The 26,150-nt window shown below is 38.9% G+C and overlaps 2 protein-coding genes and 1 long non-coding RNA gene across 4 annotated transcripts in view; 2 read left to right on the forward strand and 1 right to left on the reverse strand.

Annotated features, from left to right (window-relative positions):
• Positions 1-26,150, reverse strand: part of LOC149117744 (uncharacterized) — a 116,419-nt gene that overhangs the window by 22,987 nt on the left and 67,282 nt on the right. The window lies entirely within an intron of this gene.
• On the forward strand, positions 11,608-14,553 carry LOC110052548 (uncharacterized). The gene is made up of 3 exons (XM_020758678.2): positions 11,608-11,835; positions 12,542-12,710; positions 13,759-14,553. Exons 1-3 carry the CDS (start codon positions 11,700-11,702, stop codon positions 13,952-13,954), a joined length of 501 nt encoding a protein of 166 aa, XP_020614337.1. The 5' UTR covers positions 11,608-11,699; the 3' UTR covers positions 13,955-14,553.
• LOC110052515 (drebrin-like protein B) lies at positions 15,033-26,055 on the forward strand. Of its 2 annotated transcripts, none has more exons than XM_020758642.2 (17): positions 15,033-15,156; positions 15,221-15,276; positions 16,233-16,345; positions 17,285-17,359; positions 17,680-17,761; positions 17,852-17,910; positions 18,089-18,166; positions 18,864-18,950; positions 19,504-19,568; positions 19,752-19,806; positions 20,025-20,105; positions 20,591-20,761; positions 21,512-21,757; positions 22,935-22,995; positions 23,498-23,682; positions 24,058-24,103; positions 25,155-26,055. In XM_020758642.2, exons 1-17 carry the CDS (start codon positions 15,074-15,076, stop codon positions 25,292-25,294), a joined length of 1,683 nt encoding a protein of 560 aa, XP_020614301.2. In that variant the 5' UTR covers positions 15,033-15,073; the 3' UTR covers positions 25,295-26,055. The 2 variants fall into 2 exon arrangements, with proteins under 2 accessions (XP_020614301.2, XP_020614302.2); XM_020758643.2 differs by having other exon boundaries at positions 24,061-24,103.

The raw sequence follows: 26,150 nt of genomic DNA on the forward strand, positions 1-26,150 counted from the left end.
TTTTGTTTGGCAAAGCTTTCTGCCTCCAACTCGGCTGCGAGCGTCTTAGTGATTTCGCCGCTCAACAGCATCGTCTAAGTCAGCGACTATAAATTCACTGAGCTTGGCCTTTTTCTGCCGTCCATTTGAAAGATTGAACCGGGCTCTTACTTGAAACCGAACATTCACCTGAAATTTTCCGCTGCTATCGGTAAATATTTCACCGCAGTTGGATGATCTCCTATGTATAATGTATAATGTATAATGTATGATGTAAATAAATTCTCGGTTGAAACTCTGTTGAAATTTTCGCAATAACTTTTAGACGCAGCGAAAATCGTTACAAGAGGCCTCTTTCGCCGTCTTCTTTTTAAAACTTCTTTGGCAGTTTCGCTGAACGAACACTGAACGAAGATATACTTCTCACGGCATATGTTTTTGCCTGGCTACTTGAAGAGTAGAGTAGAGCAATTTTATTCAGATCTCCTGGAGCTATTGATAACAGGCGATAATAAGAGGACGTGAAGATGAGAAATCCTACACCGAAAAATCACTCGGCCGTGAAAGGGCAAACTCTTGGGCTTAGGCGGTAGTCCAGAGTCCCTCCTTTCGCGCGCTCCTAGCCCCCAGAATTTCGCGCGGCCATTTTTTTCTCGCGAATTTCTTTCGCGTCACGCACGACGGACTAAGCGAAAGAGGGACTACTCGTAGTCTAGGCCAAGGAAGGCGTCATAATCTGTTTCAGTGACATGTCGATGATATTAAATAAAAAAAATAAACCAGAAAGGGCCGATGGAATATGAGACAAGCTTTAATGATGAAGTCACGATATTAATAGTGCTTTAAAAGTAAATAGTGCGTTCGAGTCATTCCCGATGCTTTCAAATGATGGCGGACTCCACCGACGCCAATAATCTGGAACAAAACAAGGTCATTGTATATCGGATCACGTCTAAACACACGTGAAGAAAGACTTGGGCAGGAAAAAAACCTGAGCGGACAAAACCGGGAAATGCCGATAAATCAAGTAATCCCGCAATGATGAACGAATTACACAACATGAACCTTCCTCTGCTTTTTCACCTGAACCAAGTTCAGATCTACGAACTGAACTTAAAGATACCAAAGTGCCTACCAATGGATGTTGAGCGCGGCGAGCAGACGTAAATGTCTTGTTTACCCAATGAAAGCCATCACAATTAACTCTGAGCTTGCATCGAGATGCTTGTCCGGGCGTAAAGGATCGTTTGATTAATCAGTCTAACACAGATCTTAAGGAATAAAAACCCAGATGATCTGGAATACTTGCCTGAGTATGTCGTTTGCAGTGGGAGCCACGTGCAGTATTATCATGCTCGGCAATTGAAGTTATTGTGTAGAAAATATCGCACAATTACACAGCCGAGGGCAAAAAGAAAAGCGCGAGAAGAAACTTAGTACATGGAGCTAATATAGATTGTCAGTTCTTTAGTAGACCATGCACGGCTACCAATGGCTTGTTCAATCGCTTGGCCAATGGCTCGTACACGCAACGAATCGTAGAAGTCCGTAAGTAACGACCTCCGAAAGAAGTGCGCCCACACCCCATTCCCTGAAAATAGAGGAACTAAGGTTCAAAAGTATTATTATTTTTTCAATCAAAAACCTGAATAACGTACGATAAACTGATGACGATTCAGCTATGGAAGGTATAGCTTATTCCAGGAGACGTCATGAAGCGTCCTGGTAAAACAAACCCCGCAAAATTTTCATCAAGTAACAAGAAGATACTAACAGGACCTTTTTTCCAAATTGAAATTACTAAAATTGACAACTTTGCATCATTATTAACAGGAACGCATAAAAAGAACGTTTAATCATATTGAAATTAAAAACTCGACCAGAGCAGTTAAATATTCATAAAGCAGATTAACGTAGCAGTGCATCATGAACAGTAAAAATAGTTTAAGGTATCTTCCATCACGGTCTACGTATAAAGTGCTCACACATGTGCCAGCAACATAAATTTGAACTGGCACGAAGAATTTCTAAACGATTTATAAGAACTCACTGTTTTTACGAGTTACACCCACAGCCTTAGAGGAATACAGCGCTGTTCACATAAAATTAAACTACAAAAAACAAAAAACAAAACAAACCAAAAAAAAAAAAAAACACCAGGAAGAGATACCTACAGTAGAAGTCATTTGCGTTCCCTCATAGGGTGAGAGATTCTCATTCTCACTTGTGGAAGTCTATCGATTTGGAAAATGCTTGGGTTTGAGATTCTCGCCCATATCAGATTTATTTTCTCTAGTAAGTTCTCGCTCGTTTAGAGATGCGCCCCACTCGCGGTTTTGCTTTCGGGATCTCAAACTATGCTTACTGGACTTTTTAAAGATGCTAGATGTAGCCGTTTTTCAAATCTACACACGTGTATTTTACTTGTGGTAGTCTGCCCTTTGGACAATGCTTGGGTTGGAGACTCTTACTCATTTATATTTTTTTTTCTCGCGCGTGTTATCGCGCGTTTAGAGATGCGCCCCACTCGCGGTTTTGGTGTCGGCATCTTAAACTATGCTAACTGAACTTTTTGAAGATGCTTGATTTGTCCCTTTCTGAAATCTACAGACGTGTATTTCACTTGTGGAAGTCTATCGATTTGTACGGTGTTTTGGTTGGAGGTTCTTGCCCATATCAGTTTTTTTTTTCTCGTAAGTTCTCGCGCGTTTAGAGATGCGCCACACTCGCGTTTTAGGTGCGGGAATCTCAACCAATGCCTACCTAACGTTTTAAAGATGCTACTTTCACTTTTACTTTTACTTTTGGGGGGGGGGGGGGGGGGGGGGAGGGAGGGCTAAAAGTAGAATCTTTAAAAAGTTAGGTAAACATTGGTTGGGATGCCTCCACCTAAAACGCGAGTGTGGCGCATCTCTAAACGCGCGAGAACTTACGAGAGAAAAGAAAGTTGATATGGGCAAGAATGTTTAACCCAAACACTGTGCAAATCAATAGTTTCCCACAAGTGAAATACACGTGTGTAGATTTGGGGGAGGGCTAAAAGTAGAATCTTTAAAAAGTTAGGTAAGCATTGGTTGGGATGCCTCCACCTAAAACGCGAGTGTGGCGCATCTCTAAACGCACGACAACTTACGAGAGAAAAGAAAGTTGATATGGGCGAGAATCTCTTACCGCATAAGGGGACGCAAGTGACTTCTACTGTAAGTATCTTTAACCGGTTTTTTTTTTTTAATTCTCTGAGAACAGGGCTTTATTCCTCTAAGGCTGTGGGTGTAATTTGTAAAAGCAATGAGTTCTTATAAGTCGTTTAGAAATTCCTCAGTCCAGTTCAAATTTATGTTGCTGGCAGATGGGTGGGCACTTTACATGTAGACCGTGATGTAAGATACCTTAAACTATTTTTACTGTTCATGATACACTGCTACGTTAATCTGCTTTATAAATATTTAACTGCTCTGGTCGAGTTTTTAATTTCAATATGATTAAACGTTCTTTTTATGCGTTCCTGTTAATAATGATGCAAAGTTGTCAATTTTAGTAATTTCAATTTGAAAAAAAGGTCCTGTTAGTATCTTTTTGTTACTTGGTGAAAATTTTGCGGGGTAGTTTTACCAGAACGCTTCATGACGCCTCCTGGAATAAGCTATACCTTTCCTTATTGAATCGTCATCAGTTTATCGTACGTTATTCAGGTTTTTGATTGAAAAAATAATTATACTTTTGAACCCTAGTTCCTCTATTTTCAGGGGATGGGGTGTGGGCGCACTTCTTTCGGAGGTCGTTACTTACGGACTTTTACGATTCGTTGCGTGTACGAGCCATTGGCCAAGCCATTGGTAGCCGTGCACGGTCTACTAAAGCACTGACAATCTATCTTAGCTCCATGTACTAAGTTTCTTCGCGAGCTTTTTTTTTTTGCCCTCGGCTGTGTAATTGTGCGATATTTTCTACACAATAACTTCAATTGTCGAGCATGATAATACTGCACGTGGCTCCCTCTGCCAACGACATACTCAGGCAAGTATTCCAGATCATCTGGGTTTTTATTCCTTAAGATCTGTGTTAGATTGATTAATCAAACGCTCGCTTATGCCCCCGGGTGGCGGAGGGGGAGGCACTGCCATATATGGGCTATATAGGTATGTGTCGCTGTAAAGGGTGTGGTTTTCAGGCCGTTTACTCTAGGATAGGGTATATAAATCAGAGCGTTTGGGTCTAGAATAGGGTATCATTTTTCACAAAACTGACCGGTTGGTTGAAGATTTTATCTGGAGTAAGGAAACCAGGAATTGCCACTCAAAAATATAAAAAAATCAAATCGGCAAGTTTAAATTTACACAAATCAGCCGCAACAGTGTCGATAGATGGGGGGATTGGAGGAGTTTACTCTAGTATAGGTTAGCAAAATTCAGCTGAACTAGCTCTGGTATAGGCTAAGGGTTCCAGGGACCCCGCGGCATATCCCCACCCAGAAATTCCCAAAGTTCATCATTGCGGGATTACTTGATTTATCGGCATTCCCCGGTTTTGTCCGCTCAGGTTTTTTTCCTGCCCAAGTCTTTCTTCACGTGTGTTTAGACGTGATCCGATATATAACTAGTAGTAATCAGAGATTATGAGAGTGCGTTCGACGCTCTCACTTTAATATATAATTATATATCGTAAATAAATGATTTCACTAGCTGACTTTCAACCTTTGTCTATTGCTAAAATCAACATTTTTCAGCAGTAACCGAGGTTTTACAGTCAGATGTGCATAGTGTCAAAGTCCATGCCAGTGAAGAGGTCACGATTTGTTGATACGTTGCGTGACGCTGCCAGTTTCTGTAGTCTCTCAAGTTTCATACGGACATTATTCTAAGCAAGCATTTGCAGTCGCGTCCTCGTTTCGCGACTAATTTGAGTATTTCCCCTGATGAATAAAGTAGTCTTATAGATCTTGCCTTCAGAGTACTTTTCCACCGATTCCAAACAATAAATTTCGACCGGATAAAGATTGAGCTATCTGTCGCGACTGGAACTAATCAACAAATGCAATCAAAATGTTGCTGTTCCCATGGTTTTCATCCCAAAGCCAAGTCGTGTTAATAAACAAGGACAATACCCTCAGATTGCGATAAATACTGCCGTCGAAGCGTTTAAATTCGCCAAAATCTAACGCTGAGAGCTCATAATAGCGAGGCGTACGGCGACTGAATGGAAAGAAGTCAAAAAAAGATCCATCGGAAAGACGAGCTCACATAGCCTGCTCACATACTCACATGTTCGCCACATGTCTTATCACATGTCTTAGCATTAAACGGTACCAGTTTACTGGCCGTGACATGCCCCTGCAAAAATCAAGCGGGGTGGCCATTTTGGTGTCCTTACAGGAATGTGGTTTTTTTCGGCCTAGAACCGTGCACAGGGTACCCAACTCTGAAAAGCCACAGGTCAAAATTAGGTTTGCGTTCCACTTCGTCGAACGCAATTACCTTGTTTTGTTCCAGATTATTGGCGTCGGTGGAGTCCGCCATCATTTGAAAGCATCAGGAATGACTCGAACGCACTATTTACTTTTTTAAAAAGCACTATTAATATCGTGACTTCATTTTAAAGCTTTTCTCCTATTCCATCGGCCCTTTCTGGTTTATTTTTTATTTAATATCATCGACATGTCACTGAAACAGATTATGACGCCTTCCCTGGCCGCAAGACGAAGAACCCTATTGAGAGTATGTAAGGAATGGTAGGAAAATTTCCTACTATTTCTCTGCGGTACTCACAGTAGAAGTTCCCTGCGTCCCGTCATGGTAAGGGGAAAAAACTGAAATTCTATCCCCGCTGTGAATAATTTACTACCAAGATCCAGCCTCGATAGTATACTTTTCTTGTTTTCTGTTTTCCCCGAGGAGGTACTCAACAAAATTTTGTACTGGTAAGCTCCCTTCACCCCCACCCCCAAGCCGAGTTTATTGTAACACTGTAGAAATCACCTCGTAAAAGCTGGTCAGTAATTAGTATGGTACTCTGGGTTATTTTTTTTTTTTGATTTAGAGGCGCGGTGGCCTCATGGTTAGTGGACTCGTCTTCGAGCCCTGGCCAGGGATGTGTTGTGTTCTTGGGCAAGACACTTTACTCCCACAGTGCCTCTCTCCACCCAGGTGTATATATGGGTACCGGCGAATTTATAATTAATGCCCGGGGTGACCCTGCGATGGACTAGCATCCCATCCAGGGGGGAGTAGAAATACTCCTAGTCGCTTCTTGCTACAAAAACCGGGATAAGCTCCGGCCTGATGGGTCACTTGGCTCGCATGCAGACTTGAATGAAACTTGTGATGCTGAACGGTTAATTATATTTTAAAAAATTTCACAAAAGTAGAGCAGTGTCGACGGAAGCCTTCTCCAAAGGGTTTTGGAATGGGAGAGAATCGAAGGGAGGTGGTTGGCAAACATTTCAATTCCTCCACCTGTTCTTCAAAAAGCATAATTGCTTACAGTATTCCCACCCATCAAAGCAACACTGAAAATCGTAAAAATTCAGCACAGAAATTTATAATTTGTAAATTTGTACCCGACAATGTATCTCTGGTGTGCTATCCAACATTACCTCACTACATTTTCCTTTGCCAAAGGAAAAAAAATAAGGAGAAGAAAAAAGAAGTAAAACATTACTGACTGACAGAAAAGTACTCTGAGAAAGTTGAACAGTAACGCTCTCATTTATTAAAACAGTATTAAGCACTATTTTTTGGATCTGGCTTTCTTTCCTTGTGCTCTCTTTTTTAATTAAAAAAAATAACTTTAAACAGCATATAAGAGATACCTCGAAAACCTTACGGTTCCTTTAGCCTCTAGGTTCTTTTTCTGTAACAATTACTTTCTTTCTATCTCATCAATCAACTTCTAATGTACTTAATATCTTCCATCTAAGATATTTTCCCCAGCCCGTAAAGATTCTTGTTGTTGTTGTCATTGTTATTGTTATCAGCTCAATGCAGTGTAGTGCAGTTAAGAAATAGAAAACATGTACCGTGTTTAGTATAAATCTACCTGCGTTCTATCACGAATGCTGCTCTCCGATTGGCTACCCTACTCCCTACCTATTCTGTGATAGATAGTGAGTAGCGTAGCAGTGTGCCCTTGTTAACAAAATGACGGCCGCTTCTTGGCGTTTTCGAAGTGTCTGTGAAGAGGATTTACGCAAAAATTTTGAAAAAGTTTTGACTAGTAGATTTATACTAAAACAATTAGCCGATTATTCGCTCTCGATTTCTATACGTGATAGTTGACGCATTACTATCACGCGATAGAAATCTCGAGCTCATAATCTAACTGTTTAATAGAAACACGATTTTTAACCAATCAGCGCGCGTATTTTCTTAGGGCTGTTTTCTAAAACAATATATTGCATGGTAGCGAAGTTCAGTGCAGTAACACACGGCACTGTATGGTACAGTATATATGGTATGGTTCATTGTTTGACGATTTCATTCCCTATGAATAACTACATCTGAAAGTCGTTTGAAAATTTTTTCTTGTGGTACGCCCAGGTTATGGCTTTGAAGAACGTTACCTGCTGATAAAGAGCGTTTTCGGAAAGGCGGCGTCTTCGTAGTCACTTGCGCATTATTGCTGTTGTGACGGTCCCAGACAACAGTACTGTCGACTCCCACAATCCTATGCGGCGAACAAACTTCGTCATGGCTTGAAACCTCCTGAGAAAGTGAGTTAACCATCGCCAGATTATCCTGAAAGTCGTTCTCCATCATTATTGCGGTTTCGTTATTGTTCATTCGGCAGCTCAAATTCATGCTTTGACTGGTAAAGCTGCCGATGCTATCAGCGAGCGATGGGTATCGCTTTAGGAGCGTGTGAAATGGCTGAAATGACCTCATGACCCTTACCAAAGCACTCTGCAACCTGCTGCTCATTGCTGTAGCAATCAGAGGATTGAGGGTGTGAGCTAGGGAGCAGAGGACTTGTACAACTGCGTTAGCATCACTGTTCTGTCTGCCAAGACCATACCATAATAACCACGTAGTAACAACGGGTATATAGGAGAAAGCCAGTGTCAACAGGGAAGTAAAGCAAGCAAACGTAATTCGTCTTTGCATTTTACGTCGTTTCGCTTCCCTCTTGGAGAGCCTCTGTGACATTTTTTTGGCCTGTGTTTTGTCATCAGCTGTATATTCTTTATGAAGAAAACTTCGCATGCGATGAAGAGAAAACAGTAGCGTGACTGTTGTTACTGAAACAAAGATCATAACCAAAATGTTACCAGCCGAGGGGCAGCGAGAGCTGGCACTGGATGCCTGACCCGAGAGTTTCCATGGTAACGGATTACTCTCCCTTAAAGTGTAATAAGCGACAGCGGCGGCCCCCAGACTTGATAACCAAACAGTGGCCAAGCACAGCATCAGTGATTTTGACAAGCGCCACCCTCTCCTTCTGCCAATATATGTGGCTGTAGTGCGGCGTTCCACGCTTAACATAATGGACAAGCCACAGTTAAGAAAAATCGTGGCATTTTTCAAAACCGAATACATCTTGAACGCGATATACGCTGGAGGAACGGTAGCCTCGACGACGTAGAATGCAAAATCTTGGGGTAAGACGACCAAGCAGCAAATCAGATCAGTTATCATTAAATTAGTTAATATCATCGAAGTGTTTTTCAACAGAATTCCTTTTGCTCTGAGGACGTGTAACACAACCAGATTTGCACCAGTTCCAAAGACGAACAAAATACAAATCATGATCCCATTTACGACTCTAGCAGCTAACGAAAAGTCACGTCCATTAATGGATTCCCTCACGAAAGGTTGAAATTCGTGAGTTTCTGATGAGTTCACGATGAGGTCATCACCTTTTGAGCAGTTCATGATCTTCTGATGCCGCAAACTCTACAATGAGAGAGCCAACAAAAAAAAAATTAATTTGGGGTCAACCGTAGACCTTCTAAAAGTTAAAAAAAGGAAAATTGGGGAGGTGTTTGGAGCCATTTTTTCTTTCGAACATCTATGGTGGCTATGAAACCTCTCTCGAATTTTTTTTAAACGTTGAATCGTGACTGATCATTTGTCACTTTTGTATTGCCATTATTGTGGTCAGCAACAGAAAAAGAGATCTATTAATTCAAAGTAGGAGTGATTAAAAAATGCTAGAAACTGTCGACGACCACCTTAATTTAAGACTGCTCGCAGCCGGTCTTTCTCTTTGGGTTAGTCTTATACGAGTGTTTATGGGCGATCTCGAACGCAAAAGGACGGTGTGGACGAGTAGGGGTTGGGGCGAGACTTTCTTAGTCTTGCGTGCCGAATGGCAATGTCCTGTCTCGTCTAGCGAGTGTATTATTCAAGGATAATGTTTTCATTCTGCTTTGGGCAAAACTACTGAATTCAAACCAGTCACGATTCTTCCTCATACACCCAAGATTATACAATACACGAGATAAGATAGACAGATAAATAAATAACTAAATAAATAAATAGTCAAATTGATAAATAAATAAATAAATAAATAAATAAATAACTAGTTGCATAGCTAAATAAATTCCAAAAAAACTCCGCGGTTAAATTCGGCTAGAGATGGTAAGTTATGATTTAATTATTTTGCATCAACCCCAAGGCTAACGAATTAAGCATGAAATTTAAACAGCTTTAGGCGGGCATGAAATTAATAGTTGAAAAATAGGACTGGCCTGTTTTTTAACAGAAATTTATGCAAAGGGTTGTTTTCAAAAACAAAAATACCAAACTGACATGTTCAATAGTTACTGTAGGTTTCTATAGGCCCGATATTTTTGTTGTTTTTGCTTTCTTGTTTTTTTTTTTTCAAATCACAGTGGAAAAGACCAGAAAATCTACCGCATTTATGAACAATTATCTGAGGTCAGGTGAATGACTAGAGGTCAGAGAGGAGCGAATGCTAAACGAAAACTGACCCACCTTACTTACACCTCTAGAAAAAGAATTTAGTCACTTACCGTCGCGAATAAATCCCTCTTTAAGTAACCTGATTGGCAAAATATAGGCATTGGTCGTAGACTAACATGAAAAACTGAACTTACCCGTGCTAAGAAAAATCCTTCGACAAGATCGAAAACAACGACGTTGTAAGTGTCAAAACAGGCCGGCTTGTTACTTTGATCATGTTGATGACGCACAGTAACCGCACGAGGGAGCCTAGGGCGACCAAGCCAAGGCTAGTTTCCAGATCTCTTGTGGACGAAGGCTCAACATTTCACTTCTCTTTCAATATGTATCGTTCAATTCCATCGCCTTCTTTCACCCGCCGATCGCGTTCATCGCTCTTGGACCAATAACGTTTGATAAACAGGGTTTTCTTCATACAACTGGCGGATAGCATCTGTTTGGTTGTGAGTGTGTGTCTCTAGAATTACACAAGCGAGTCAAGCAATAAAGAGCCTTCCAGTGAAATCTAGCCAAGACAATTTCCTTGTGAAAGTAGAAATGTATTGGAGTTCAGCAGAAAGTTGAATAGCGACTGCACCCCAGTAACATATCCTTTGCAAATCAAAAAGCTAACGGTGACAGACGCTTGTTTTCCCTTAAAAATTACAAATTGAGTGTTCTGCGGTACAAATATAGCGATTCATCAATACACGCGCAGAATACACGCTCAAAACGTTTCATTTACTCAAAATTTATTTATTTATTTATTTTTATTTATTAATTACAATTTAACGGCAATTAAAATCTAAGTCTAAAGGCATACACAAACAAGCAAAGCCATAAGGATAGTCTGTAAAAGACCCTAAAGAGAGAACTGCGATGTCAGTCATTTCCTATTTATAGGAAACTGTTTCAATACAGTGGCAGTAACTTTTTGCAGTTAGCCTCATCTCTTTCGTTGTGCGCAGTTTTGTCGAAAGACGAGACTGAGACACCACCCCGGCGACTGGTAACCTGCGAAACCCAAACACGAGAATCTTCTCTAATAAGGAGAGGTTTCGACGTGAGTTTGTCATCCCGAACGCAAAAAAGGCGGTATGGCCGTCGAATTTTCTTCTACTTATCTCGTCCCAGACCCTACTCTTCTTATACCCTTGCGAGAGAAAACCAGTCATGACCAGTCTAAAATGCCATTTGTAACACTTGATTACATTTAGCTATATTTTGGATTTTGTTAAAATGATAATAGAGTTTAGCAGGAGCTCATCACAAGGTTTAGCCGATTCCTTGGATCTATCAGGCGATGCCGCTGCGCTGTGCATCATTTTCGGAATTATCCATAAGCATTTTTTAAAGATTTCAGCAAGATTGCCAGTAACCTACGTCATCATATATTGCTTAATTTGATTCATAACGATGAAGTCGGATTGCATGTAATGCTACCAAGAAAATGATTTGCGATCATAAAAAAGCTGATAAAAATGTTGGTGTATTGTTGCCCGTCACGTGAACTGTTTTACGTTATTCTCTTTTCGTTGTTCATCAGGTCTGGTTGTTCTTATGGATGCCAAAATCAATTTACTACATGAGCTTTCCACAGTACCGTGTTCCGATTGCCATTCCTTAAATTTCGGGGTCAACATGGAAAAAAAATGAGGATCCTTCCGTGGACGGGTCTTTAGGGGATCGAGTTGGGGTTCATTTCAGGGTTGGGCATCATTCGGGGTCGAGGCATTGCGTGACCATTCCCAGTCATGCTCAATCCTGTTGCGCCTCCAAGGAGTACAAGTGTTGTCGCCGGGCGAATCGATCACGCGAAAGATGTCCTCTTACACTCCCACAGAAGAGGAAAAGCAGCGATTCATGTCACGAGCAATCGAGCTCAGCGAAGAAGGAGTGTCTGATGGGCACGGTGGACCATATGGAAGTGTGATTGTTAAGGATGGCAAGATTGTGGGTCAGTTAGCAGTCTTAGCAAAGGATTGCATGCATGTATGATTTTGCTCCATGAAGGTCCTTCCACAGACCCACATCACAGCGCTGTTCATTTAGATTGGTGCTAGACAAAGGCGAACTGTCTGCAGCGCGCTTGCTTTATTTTGTGAGTCCGTGAAACTGTGGTTACATAATTATTCTGGGGGGGAGGGGGGCTGGCTCAGGGCCTACAAGGTCAGGGGAAGGGGGATGAGGTGAGGCTCAACTTCCATACAATCATGTTATTCCAGGTTTCCTCCTCCATCCAGCAGTTGCTGCCTTTTTGTGACTTTCATGTTACAAAATGTTGTTCAAATATACAAAGCTCTTTCTCTTTTCTCGCAATTCTCACTACTTTTTCACTTGAGAAAACCACACTTGCACCCACTCTGTGCTGGAAGTCACACCTTCCACTGATTTAACACCCATTTCCACCCCCATCCTACTCCCCCTCCCCCTACCCCTGCTGGTTGCTCATTTCCTATCTCCTATGGACCTACTGCTATGCTGGTGCTGTTCTCTCCACTGGTAAATCATGCATGAAGATAAATACATTTCAGTGTATATGTGAAAAATTATACAGATTGATAAGGAAAATTTTATGGTCCATTTTGGAATCATGGTTTGCCACAAAATTGACTGAGAAGGAAGATATAGCCTTATGATGAGTGATCGTAATTTATTTTCAGGGGAAGGCTTCAATCGAGTGTTTGTAGACTGTGATCCCAGTGCACATGGGGAAGTAGTGGCGATTAGAAATGCAGGAAAAAATCTGAGAACAAATGATCTGGAGGGCTGTAGCTTGTACACCAACTTTGAGCCTTGTCCAATGTGTACTGCTGCAATTTGGTGGAGCAGGTTTGTTTCTAGTGGAATTAGGGGTGGAAAGAATATGCTGCAATGTTTGACATGCTAATGTACATGTAATACTAGTTGTGAATCCTTACATGCTTAAAAGTGAAGTAACAAGACTGAAAGTGAAAATTACAGACTTTCTTTTGAAAAGGATTTATGGAAGGGAAATCTCCTTTGACAAGATATTTAAAGAGCAAATAAATAGATTACAAATGCATTAACTTATTCTGAGGAAATTTGTCAGGATTTCCTCAGAATTTTCAGAAAAATCTTGACCTGTATGTGGCTACTCTGTATTGGAGGTGTCGTCCCATGACATTATAAATTTTCTGTGTCTCAGGATAACAAATTTAATCATCCTTTAATTCAACCTAATCAGCCACTGAGGGGTTGTGTTTTTTGTGCTTGAAAATCTAAAACATCTGTTGTTCGAGTTATTGCAGTACCTTTTTAGAGTATTGAGCCAAACAATATTGTCTGTCAGTTAATTAATTTGATATGTTAAATTGAATTGACTGTATCTTACAACAAGTTCCTCTTTAAGGGGTGAAATAAATTTGAGTGATGCATGCCAAAAAGAAATGATTTTGCTACCTCAATAGCTTTTAGGGGTTCTATTTAAAGTTTCCAATAGGCACTCATGTCAGTTTTTATTAGGGGCATCCCACTTGTGCCTTAACAATATCATGCATGCAATGAAGAATCCCACAACTTGCAATAATAAGAATCCACGAGTGAAGTAATTTCAGCATAAATCAGAATGCGGGTATAATGCACACTAAGCCTTTCCATTCTTCTATAGTGACATTGTAGATCAAAATAATTAAACATAGTTCACTTAGGGCATATTCCTTTGGGGTGATCCGGATCTGGATCAGTGATCCAAGATCTCTCAGATCATGGTACATCAAAGGAATTGATTAATCCACTCTGGTCACGGCTTCATCAGCTTCTTTGATGCACCATGATCTGAGTGATCTTGGATCACTGGTCCTGATCCAGATCACCCCAAAGGAATGCAACCTTAGCCTCAGTTGTGGAATTTTTGCAGATTGGATCAGGTGTATTATGCACAGCCTGTGAAAGGAAGCACTAATCATCATGAAGAAAACCAGGCAGCAGTCCTCAAATTTGTAGCGACATCAATAGACAAGCGTTCTATTCCAGGGGAACAAGTTGAGAGCAAAGCAAAGGATGCAATGGATGTCATTAAAAGATATTTAAATGATGACACAAAGAAAGTCTGAAGTAATGACAAAGCAAATTGTTTTCCCTTTCATTTAAAGCTCTCAACAATGTCAGTATACATAATTTGTAACTATATGATCTTTTTTGCAACTGGTATGTGATTCTATAATCAAATTAGTCATAAAATTGTTTTGGTTTCAGAGCTGAGTCAATTAAGGGCCAATCATTTTTTTATTTTATTTTTTTATTTTTTCCAGTCATCATTGACTTTGTTACCCACGCAGGTGCTATTGATTGTGTATATATATATTACATGTAATACTTCTGCCTAAATAAAATGGCAAAAGAAATAACAATATTGAATAGTATGTTACACAATTCTGGTTATAAACCCCCATGCTTATAGGCCAATCTTATGTATAGAAACTATTTTTAATTAATTAATGGCATCCTTCTTCCCCATTGATGTAAGCTCTCCTCTTTTCTTGTTTCATCATTTTTACAGGAAAGGCAAAATAAATTTATGGAGCTATCATTTTTTGCCATCTCATTAAAATACTATGAAAGAAACTGTTTACTGTTCTAAGTATACAACATGTATTGTGCAGTTCCAGAAAATAGCCATACTCCCACCACGGGAAAAAAAAAATTAAAGAAATGTATCAAGCTTAATCGGAATTTCCAGAAGGGTGTGTGGTTCTGGATATTTTTTTGGAGCCACACATTAAAAATTAACTTGCTGCACAGAATCTCATAAACAGGCCTCAACTTTATCCAAAGAGAAGGGCTTTATTTGTGTACTTTTAGTATATATCAATGTGAGCAGAGGAGTCTACATACTAGTGCAATAACCTCTGTGATTGGTGTGTTTTTTCCTCACTTGCATGTTTCACAAAGCGAGGACAAGAACCAAAAACAAACTAAATCAATAAATGGTAGTGTATCCAGTATTACATGGATGGAAGGCACTGTGCCATCCCAGTGCCCTTCTCTGCCTCAAGAGTAAGTTCTGAAGCCAACAGAACCTTAGGGTATAGGACTAGACGTCAAATGGATTTCAGAATCGCCAGCCCTCCGTGTACTTTTTTGGTAGCCCCTCCTACTGCCACGCCCTCCTTTCGCTCTATCCCAAGCCCCCGACCGGATGCTCTTTTCGAGCTGTCACGTGACAAGACAAGATGGCGATCAACTTGACAAAAAATCGGGACTCTCTCTTAAAAACATGGCAACAAGTCTTCGATGACACACCAGACGTTAACTGGTAGGCTCTATGTCTCGATATGCATTCATGTTCTACAGTGTGGTAACTGTATATTTTGTTCTAGGGCTGTGTTTGGTTACGATGGCAAAACGAACGACCTCAAAGTTGCGGAGACTGGAGGTATGTCTTACGGAAGTTGCTCGGCCTTTTCAAATATTTTCATTGTTTTCAATACATTGTTCCTCTGTTACGAGGCAGAAAACTTTTCTTGAATTATTCTGTACGTAATCGAAAAGTTTCAAGTCTTTCTTAAGTTTTGAGACAACGATTTGTAGAGCTTGGTTCCCGATGTTTGCATGCATGCGGAAAGGGGTGTGATGTCCAAAAGTATCTTTTTGGAAGAGTGTAGCTTTACATATATAAACAGCTCATGCTGTTATGCTATTAAATAGTGTCTCTCTTTGAAGTGAATACTGTATGATCTATTATCGATCACTTGAAGCAGCGAAAACTTGGTGTAAACAAGTTATTAGATGCATGTACGTAGGCATGGACCAACTTATCATTGAAATTTCACTTTTGAAGTGTTGACGCATTGTTCAGTTTAAGCTTAAGTGATATTGCTTTCGATTTTGCATTTGTCATTAAGAGATACGTCCGCACATTTTTTTCGATATCGCCAGCTTTACCTGGGGTGGACCCCTGGGCCAAGGTGATCTGCTGGCCGTGTTTGGAAAAATAACTTTTGCTCAAAGACATATACTTTGGGAAAAATTGTACAAATTCAGGATGTGATGTGCTTGATTTTACCATGTATTTGCCTTTTCACCTTTTGCCTTCCTACTGAATGAAGCCCCTACATATGTACACTTCAGTTGCTTTCTACAATCAGGAAGATGATATGGCTGGATTAACCAGAGGAATTGTACATTATTTAAATAATTTTGTATATAATTTATTTGCCACACAGGATGAGAAATCATACATGTCAACCTTCCCTGGGTCTTTATTAGCAAACCAGAATCATGCTACAGTGTATATAGTAATGGGGAGTTGTGTGCAAAACACAGAACTCATTATTTTATTATTTATTTATTTTTTTTTACTTGGCTTTTCCGCTGACTCGGATTCAACAGATGGTGACCTAGATGAGCTGGTGGACGAACTTAATGAAGGAAAAATGTTGTATGCAGCAATTAAAGTCATGGATCCAAACACAAACCTTCCAAAGATTGTTTTCATAAATTGGGTAGGTCATCTCTGCAAATTATAATATTATTATAATAAGTAATTAATTTATACCAGGATAAAACCAGCATTTTTTGTCATGATTAATTTGTATTCATTCCTGTCCCAGGTCAAAATGCAAAATGGATTAATATTCATTAGGAGTATACGACAATGTACCTGCATGTACAGTGTTGTCGCAGAAATAAATACTAAAATAGTTGTGGTATATTTTGCATTTTTGACTCACTGCCCTTATAATAGGCCATATTCATATTCTCAGTACAGTCAAACCTCAATTATCTGGACTCGTTGGGACAAGACCAATAATAGTCCGGATAATTGAGGGTCTGGATAATCAAAAATATGAATATTAATGAAGAACAAAACTATTTAAATAAAGCAACATTTAATTGTGAAACAACACTTTTGCAAATAGTTTGGAAAACAATATGGTCTACCTTATATCTTGAACCACTCAACTCTGAGCCAATCAGAACTCATTCGAGTGTTCTTCATTAGTTACAAAGTGTGCGAGTGCTCAGCTTTTGCTCTTTAAAAGTAAAACAAACTCACTTTTGACTGCACTTTTCAGTGCTATAGTTTTAAAAAGAATATTGCTACGGATCTTGATCATGACTAATAAATATTCTTGACAAAATTGGGACTAGAGAAAAAGTTTGGATAGTCAAGAAATCTGGATAATCGAGGTACAGATAATCGAAGTTTGACAGTATCGGACTGTAACAAGCTTGCAATGAAGGCTCGTGTGCTGGACTTTCATTAAAAAGGGATTAATGTCATTTGCATTTGAAAAGACTCCCGACATTAGCCTCCTTTGCAAGCCACAGTGCATGTAATTCCAGTTCAAAACCGAGAACAAAAAAATGGTCTATTGCAGCACAAGGTACTGCACTACTTGAACATGTACATGAAAACTGATCAGTCTTGTTTATCTTAGCAAGGAGAGGGAGTGCCTTCCTCAAGGAAAGGGGTCTGCGCTAACCATGTCAGAGATGTTGAAAAGTTTTTCAGGGTAAGTTGTTCCCTTGTAGTAATATTATATACAATAACTTACTTTATTATGCAAAGTAAGTTATTTTAAAGAGCCATTCTTCAGCTTGCTCTCCTTTTTGGGGGCATTCTGATTATAGGTTAGAACTTTGCATAACAAGGTTAAGTGAAAAACAAGGCTGTCATTTGTTCATTTTGAAAAGCCATTCAGTCTACAGTAACTCCTACCCAACAAAAATTCAAAAGTTTAAGGGAAAAAATGTATTCTGTCTCGTCTGATGAATTGATGTTATTTTGCTTTTCATTTTTGTTGTATTTAATACTTTTTTTTCATTTTGTTAGGGAGCCCATGTAACCATCAATGCAAGATCTTCAGATGATGTTGAAGAAAGTATTGTACTTGACAAAGTTAAAAAGGCTTCAGGTATAACACACTGTACATGTAATAAGGAAATACTGGCTTGAACAATGTGTACTACGTGTCAGCATTTGACAATATCATCTCTCCATTCAGGTGCAAACTACAGTTTCCACAAAGAGAAGGCAAAACCTGCAGAACCCATTGCCCCAGTGGTAAGTGCATGTGCAAGCTAACTACATTTCAACCAGGTATTTCTTCTCACCCAGGCACTTCTTTTACGTAGAAAAGCATGTTCCATGTTTTTTCTCTATCAACTCGCATGTCTTTGAAATGAAGCTCCTGGTAAAATTTTACAAATAAATTTAGTGTCTCTTGTTTTTTTTTCATCAGGGTTCTGTATATCAGAAAGTGAAGATTCAAAAGGAAATTGACGTTCAGCAACGAGATCAGTTCTGGTCCCAGTCTGAGGTAAAGTTTCAACAGACTTTTTATACAGATTACATGTTTGTCTAATGTGTAGTTCCAGAACCTCCCCCACGGAAGGGATTTTTTTGTAAGACCCCCCACCCCTCTGGAAATTCCAATTAGGTTTCATACATTTCTTTAAATTTTTTGGTCTTGCAGAACCCACTACCTCCCAGGAAATTCCCATCCCTTCTGTGGGGGGAGTATGGATATCTTCTGGAACTGCATAATGGTCCACAGTGCATATTAAATGTTGTTTTTGTTTAGATTTGGCTTGATTTTGAAATTTATTTTGTAAACCAGTTTCTGTTGATTGTGTGAAGGTACTGTATTGATGATGTCCAAATTTGTTAATATGCACGTTATGTGGTCTTGTCGTTGAACATGCACACATATATCTTGTTAAAGATACACTTTTTCTTTTATATATGTTTATATTTATATTTACTTGGATATTTTCAATGGTGTTATTATATTTTTTAATGTTAAATGTAATTAGTGTAGTTAGTCATTGTTCCTGCTAGAAAAGTTTCATTGAGTAGGCAACAATAAAGTATACACATGTACTAGACGTATGTATTTCCATGAAACAAATTAACATTGACCATGAAGTCAAGTTACTACATGCACAAACATGTACATGTACATGTAGTTAGTCAAATGAAAATATTTACAGTGTCCCAAACATTTTATTCAACAGGAAAACGAGAAGAGAAGAAAAGAGCAAGAACGAAAACAAGCCATTGCAGAAAAGAATGAAGCAGAGAGAAAAAGAAAAGAGAGAGAGGTTAGATGACCATGCAGTTTTACTAATTCACTCCAGACCTACAGCGAGAAATTTCTTTTGTGACACATATAGTACATTGACAGTATACTATTAATTCATAAAATGTGGGGTCACGACGTACGTCTTTCCATATGATGAAAAGAAAGTATTTTCATGTTGAAAGCAACTAGTGAATCATCAGTTACAGACAACTGGAAGATATCCCATGCAGCTTTAATGTTTATTAAACTACGTAATGCACATAGCAAGCATTACAAATGACAACCTACCAGAAGTAACTGACTGACTGATGGACGGACAGACAGACAGATGGATGGACGGACAGGCTGACTGACTGACGGACGGACGGACTGACTGACTGACTGGCTGATGGATGGAAGGACAGATGGAGGGACCGACAGAGAGACAGACGGATGAAGTGACAGACAGACAGACTGATGGACAGACAGACAGACGGATGGATGAGGGAACAGATGGATAGGATCGATGGAGAGACAGATGGGCAAATAAATTGATTGATTGATTGACTGACTGATTGATTTCAATATCCAAGGCAAAAGAGGCTGAAGCAAGAGAGAAGCAATACAGAGAAAGATCAAGGAGCATCGAAGAACAAAAGTAAGTGACTTTCATTCGTTTAGTCATTGGAATTTCAGTGGAATTGGAAATTTGAATTGAATTGTGTAGTTCAATCAGAAGTGGAACTTGTTTTGTTTATTGTTTTTGATACATGTAAATAATAAAGACATAGCTTTAATTAATTTGTCGCATTTTGTCACTGAACAATATCAATACATCTAGGAAGAAACAAAGAGAAGCAGAAGAAAAGAAAAAAGAGGAGGAAAGAAAACGATGGGTGAGGATTTTTTGTTTATTCTGTAAAAAATGTCTTGGACTGAAAACTATTTTCAGTATAAGAAAAATGACAACTTTAGTTAGTATTCATTATTATTGTTTATTATTATAATTTATTATTGGCAAATTATTTATTATAATAACTTTCAACAAATATTAAGTGACTTTCATCAGGTGATACTTTCTTGTCTTAATTGTCATGTTGTATTCTCACTTTAGGAGCACCAACAAGTGGAAGATGAAAGGGAAATGGAACAAGAAAAACAAAGATCAAATTCCTTACGGCAGGCTCGGTTAAAGGTATGGTTTCCAGTTACATGTAGGAATAAGAAGAATCTTTGGTCTTTTTATATGTGTACTCTGCACTTGGAGGGAGGCACAGTGACTTTGGGATTAATGCAGTTGACTCCAGATTGAGCAGTCTGGGTTTAGGCTCTGGCCAGGAACATTGTGTTGTGCTCTTGGGCAAGACGCTTAACTCTTACAGTACCTCTGTCCACCCAGGTGTATTAATGGGTACTGGCAAATTTAATGCTGGGGGTAACTCTGTGATGGACTAGCATCCCATCCAGGTGAGAGCATAGAAATACTCCTTGTTGCTTCTTGCTACAGAAACCAGAGATAAGCACTGGCCTGATAGACCACTTGACATGAACTTGTATACAGACTTTACCTTTTTTATTCTGTTCTTGGTCCAACATTTCACCGAGAAACTAACAGTCTACACTAGTCTTAAAATCTCCAACTTGAGACATTATGTAACTGGTTGGTCTGGTTATTGTCAGGAAGCAGAATCCCTCATTCGTCAAGGACAGGATGAGAAACCCAGATTCCAAGAAAGGACAGGCCCTCCAGCCCCACCGACTAAGGCAAGACCACCAGCTAGAAAACCACCCCCTCAAGTGCAGCGACGTCAACCAGAACCTGAACCAGAACCAGAGCCCCTTCCTACTGAGGTACTGTAACTGTATATGACAGTGAGCAAAAGACATGATCTCTTAGGTCTCCCTTGATAAACCATCACAATTTTCTAAAACCAGAACATGAAGTCGATTGTTCAATGTGGTGAGCAATAAATTTGGTTGTGGATACTTTTGTCCCTTAAGTTGATAGGACTGAAAGAGACCAGAATTCTCATTAAAGGGGCTATGTTATGGTTTATATATTAATTTTTTGGTCATGTACAAACTATTTTACCTTCAAATCAAGGAAAATTTCAAAAGAAAACCAACTGAAGGGTTTTTTAGGTGAAAAAAAACTTCAGAGATAATGATTTAAAAGAAATAAAAACATATGTAAGGAATGTCATGTTTGAGGCAAATATCAAGGTGGCCTCCACTATAAGCCTGTTGGTGATCTTTTTTTTTTTTTCTTTTGAGGTCTTCTGGCCCTATTAAAATTGTTGCTATTGCATTACTAATTTTTTTATTGTGGTGAATCAAATGATGATGATGATGATGATGATGATGGGAAAGTTGAAAATATAATTATATGCCAGAAACTATATAATGCAGGCTACATTTTTCAAGCTGAGCCATCATGTACTTAAATGAAGCTGCTTATAAAAGTTTGATGACACCTGCTAATTACAGACAAGTCCCTTGGTTCTGCATACAGTAGTTGTCTTCTGGTCTCTGGTTTTCTTGCTGGTGGAGAAACATTTTGACAATGCATTTTGTATTGATTGGTGTTTTTGCCCCTATCAGCCTGAACCTGAGCCGGAACCAGAACCGGAACCTGAACCAGAGGAAGAACCTACAGACTTCTATGAGAATGTTGAAATGCCTGACACTCAGCCGGACTCCACTTACGATATGCCAGAGGAACAGCTACCAGAGGAAAAGGCGAGTTATGAAGCAGCAGATGATGTACCAGCAGAGAGGGAAGCTGAACCTGCAGCCTATGATGACAATCTGTATGACAATATGGGCATGGATACAGCACCTGGACAGGTATGTGATGCATGCAGACTACAGCAGAGTCTGTCCTGAAGTAATTGTGCCATCAGTCTGTTTAAACTGTACATATATTGAAAGACTTACCCTAGTATAGTTAGAATCTAAAATCTTTTGGAATTCCGAGATATGGCACATGGTCAAAATGACCATTCTTTCCACCGATTGGCCTAACTCATGGTTGGAGAACAGTCTGGTTTTGTTTACCGCTGAATAATTAGATTTTAATCCAATAGTCTTGAAATTGTACTTTTTTAGGCAAAGAATAGTTCTGAAATAAGCTGGTTGTATTACAACTTTTCTGTGCTTAGTTGTTGCAAAAATATGCGAATCGAATGAAAATGATCAATTTTCTGCCCTGTTGGGACTTGCTGAATTGAGTATGAAGGTTAAATGGAAAATGTCATTTTTCTTAGGAAGACAAAACTATTTCAAGGAAAAAACTACAGCCTGTTTGCATATTTGGTAGGGGCAAGCTACGTGCAAATGACGAGCGAATTTGATTTTTCTGGCCTTGCTGAAGAAATTTGATTTTGTTTGATTTTTGTGGTGATTTGCTCTTGAAGAAATGTCCAGTACATTGTACATTTGCTGTGGAGTCCCTTGCTGTTTCTTTCGATGTACACTCCTCAGAGGAAGAGCTAAAGATTAGATCTGCTTCTAAATTTTGACTCGTTTTATTCAACTTCCACTTCTGAGGAAACATTCAAAAACACGCAAAACAAGTGCTCAAAATATCAGTAGGTCTTCGATTTGAATACAACACACAATTTGGAATTTTACCCAGACTTAATCAACCCTGAAAGATCCATGGTCTGCACAAGCAAATATTTTTGGTAGTCAAGGTGTTTTTGTGAATGTAATGGGTTGTTGTGATTTGTATGTTCAATGCACATTTATCAATCCCTCTTTTGTTAATGCCAATCTTTGTGTGGGATATAGTCTAGGACTTTCATGTAGTTGAAGGTTTAATCATCTAGTTTCCTTTCTCTTTTCTTTCTGAACTCGTGTTCTAGGATATATTTTTCTCCCTCTATCTCAGACTCTCTTTTTCTATTTCACAATGCTGTTAGTTCAGTACAATCACTCAGACAACAGTTAGTGTAACTTTTAAAAGAAACCATTTTAATTTTTTTCTTTTTGCTTTCATCTTGGTCTTGGTGTGGTACTACAGCCTCAGGCCCCAAGTGGAGATCAAGGAAAAACTGCAAAGGCCTTGTATGATTATCAAGCAGGTACTCATATGTCAATAATTATCAATCATCACCATCCTTGGCACAGGTCAAGACACTTTACTCTCACAGTGACTCTTTCCACCCAGGTGTATAAATGGGTACCAGCAAATGTACATGTAATGCTGGGGTAACCTTTTAATGGACCACCTTACTTTGTGCTAAGGAAACCAGAGACGAGTGCTGTGTCATGACCTCTTGGACTGCTAGGCTTGGATGCAGACCTACTTGTTACAGCAAATCAGACCATCTATGTCGATGCTAATAGAAATCATATTGAAAGGATAAACCTATTTAATGACTCTCTCAAGTTTGCAATCTTTTGCCAGCTTCCTTTCACATACAATGCCAAATTTGTACGTGTTAGAAGTAGTTGGTAACATTTTGTAAGTAACATCTTTGTGTTAAGCTCCATTGTAAAATAAAGAGTAACTAGTCATTCGAAGTGCATGCACATGTAGTGTTTTTCCATGCAAAATTGTTTATTAATTTGAGTGTATTTCAGAAAATGATGAGGAAATTACCTTTGATCCCGGAGACATAATAACTGAAGTCGATCCATTTGATGAGGGCTGGTGGAGAGGGCGTGGTCCTGATGGACACTTTGGCATGTTCCCCTGTAACTATGTGGAACTTATTGAAGGGCCTAGTGCAGTGGCCCATGAACCAGAACCAACCCCTGTTGTAGAGGTATTTTGGGCACGTTGCTTGTTCGTTACCTTATTTTCCTCTTGATCTTTACTCCTTAGTAGCCCGGTGGTGAGTCTGCTAAATTAAATGCAACAGGTGGTTCAAAAAGGACATAAAGATTTGCATCTTTTCATGTAGCCTGTTGACAACCGCCTACCCCTCGGAAATTTGTACCTTCTGTTAATACCCTTAATCTTAAAACATTCTTCATGATCTTTTGTCTTACCCAAATGAAAAGTATCTAGAGATCTATGACACTGATTATTTTAGCACATTTCTACTTTCTTGTGTTTTGTATTACATTTCAACTAACCATTGATTACAATGACTAATAAGCTAAATGTGAATATAACAGCATTGTTGCTTTTCTTATAGGAGGATAGAGGTCTACAAGCAAGAGCATTGTATGACTACCAAGCAAGTATGTCAACTTGGTGTGACTCTATAATTATTATAACTATGTCTGACCTAAACAGAGCCTTCTCTCTCACTCTCTGTGGTCAGTTCATTCCCAGCTTGAGAGATTTATGACATTCAACTCAAGTATTTCCATAGTGCATATACAACATTCCAAGATGTACATGTAGGTTTAAACTTCCCTTTAAAGAAATTTGGCATTTGAGACTTCCCATGTTCACAGAATTTCTAGAAACCTCCCATGGGGTAGGTATGAATATTATTTCTTGGGAACTGCACAATAAATGTTACCACACTTTTTAGTGTGTAGTGTAACTGTCTACATGTAGTTTTCTCACCATTTGTGTGTGGCATGCCCCAATATTTACCAGAATATTGGAAGAGACTTTAAGATTTACAGTAATACTACTCTGCATACTGAGATGTCCATAAAAAAAGGTTTATGAAGGTATAATAATTATTAGTAGAATTCTACTAGTATACTAATGCAAATGCTGCAATCTGATTGGCTGAGCTACTCGTATACTATCAGCCATTAGAATGCAGTAGCTGTCAGTGGTCCACGAAATGCGGTTTTTATCGTTTTCCCAAAGTTTTGGAAGAACGTTTAGATGTAAATGGATAATTATATTTCTGAGAAGACAAAAGGAAGGACATAAACAGGTTCTTGACTTTAAAAACTTGAAATTATTGAAAAACCGGTGCGCGCGCGTAAACAGCTGCAAATTTACCAATGCAATTCTGTTAAAGCGTGAAGTTCAACAATGGGTCAAAAAATATTTGGAAACCATTATTTGCATCAATTTAAGTTAGAATTCTACTGAAACAATTAGATTATTCGCTCTCTATTTCTATGAGGCGATAGTTGATTCAGCATTCGGCCTCATCAACTATCACCTCATAGAAATCTCGAGCTCATAATCTAATTGTTAATTAGTGTATAATTAGCAATTAGAATAAATTGTTTTTGTTGTATGCAGAAATTAGATGTTTGTTGCTCTTGATGGTTCTTTGGTGAAATTGATGTTGTTACATTGGTGTTTTTATTGTAACAGGTGATGACACAGAGATTACTTTTGATCCTGACGACATCATTACAAATATTGAACAGATCGATGAAGGATGGTGGCGAGGGCAAGCACCTGATGGTAGTGTTGGGTTATTTCCCGCAAACTACGTGGAGTTGATCTCTTGAAAAGAATTGTGTGATCTCATTAGTTTATGCAACTTTGAGTTTTTCACGGCTGTTTGTAGACTGATCCACGCTACTTTGTTGCATTAACTTTTGACAACTTTTCATTGATTTCTTAGTCAAAATCTATGAAGTCTTAAGGGGGGAAGCTGTAATAAATACATGTAACTGTAACAACCTTCACCCCAAACTTTTTAGAATTTGTTGGAGTCAAGAACAGAAAAAGAGAACTCTCAACCCACAGGCAAGAAAGTTGTAAAGCAGATAACATGTGCCAGCTCTGTGTTTTGGTTTACCAAAGATTATAATTTAAAGTTAACAACATTAATAAAATTATCTAGATGCAATATTACTCCAATCGAATAGCTTTTAAGCTAGGGAAAAAAATTAGTTACATTAAAGTGATTGATTTTGCCATCCAACCTTTTGTATACAGATTTTTATTTTTGAGACCAAAATCAGTTTCCCTATGCAAAAAGTGTCTGATTATGAAGCATTCTTTGGTAATTTCAGTGTATTTGTATGATTGTTCTTAATTGAGACAAGTCATTTCATTGTTGCTGTTGGCCAGAATGCACAGTATGTCACAGGACAATCACATTCTTGACAAAAAAAAGCATAAAACAGGGTAACAGTGTGCAGTTGTGTGCAAGCTCATAGTAGTGCAAAATGTAAACCGCAGGGAGAACAATTTTGTATAAATATAAAAATAATGTTAGGTAATTTTGAAATTAAATTTAAAGTTGTATTTTGTTACAAGTTGATATCTTACCTTGTGCTGTTATTTATAGATGCACACTATACATGTCAGTGGCAGATTCAGACCTTGAGCTAAGGGGGGGGGGGGGGGCAGTTGTTT

This window comes from Orbicella faveolata, unplaced genomic scaffold (assembly GCF_042242905.1).
Source record: "Orbicella faveolata isolate gen_17 unplaced genomic scaffold, um_ofav_v1 contig_1, whole genome shotgun sequence".
Classification (NCBI taxonomy): domain Eukaryota; kingdom Metazoa; phylum Cnidaria; class Anthozoa; order Scleractinia; family Merulinidae; genus Orbicella; species Orbicella faveolata.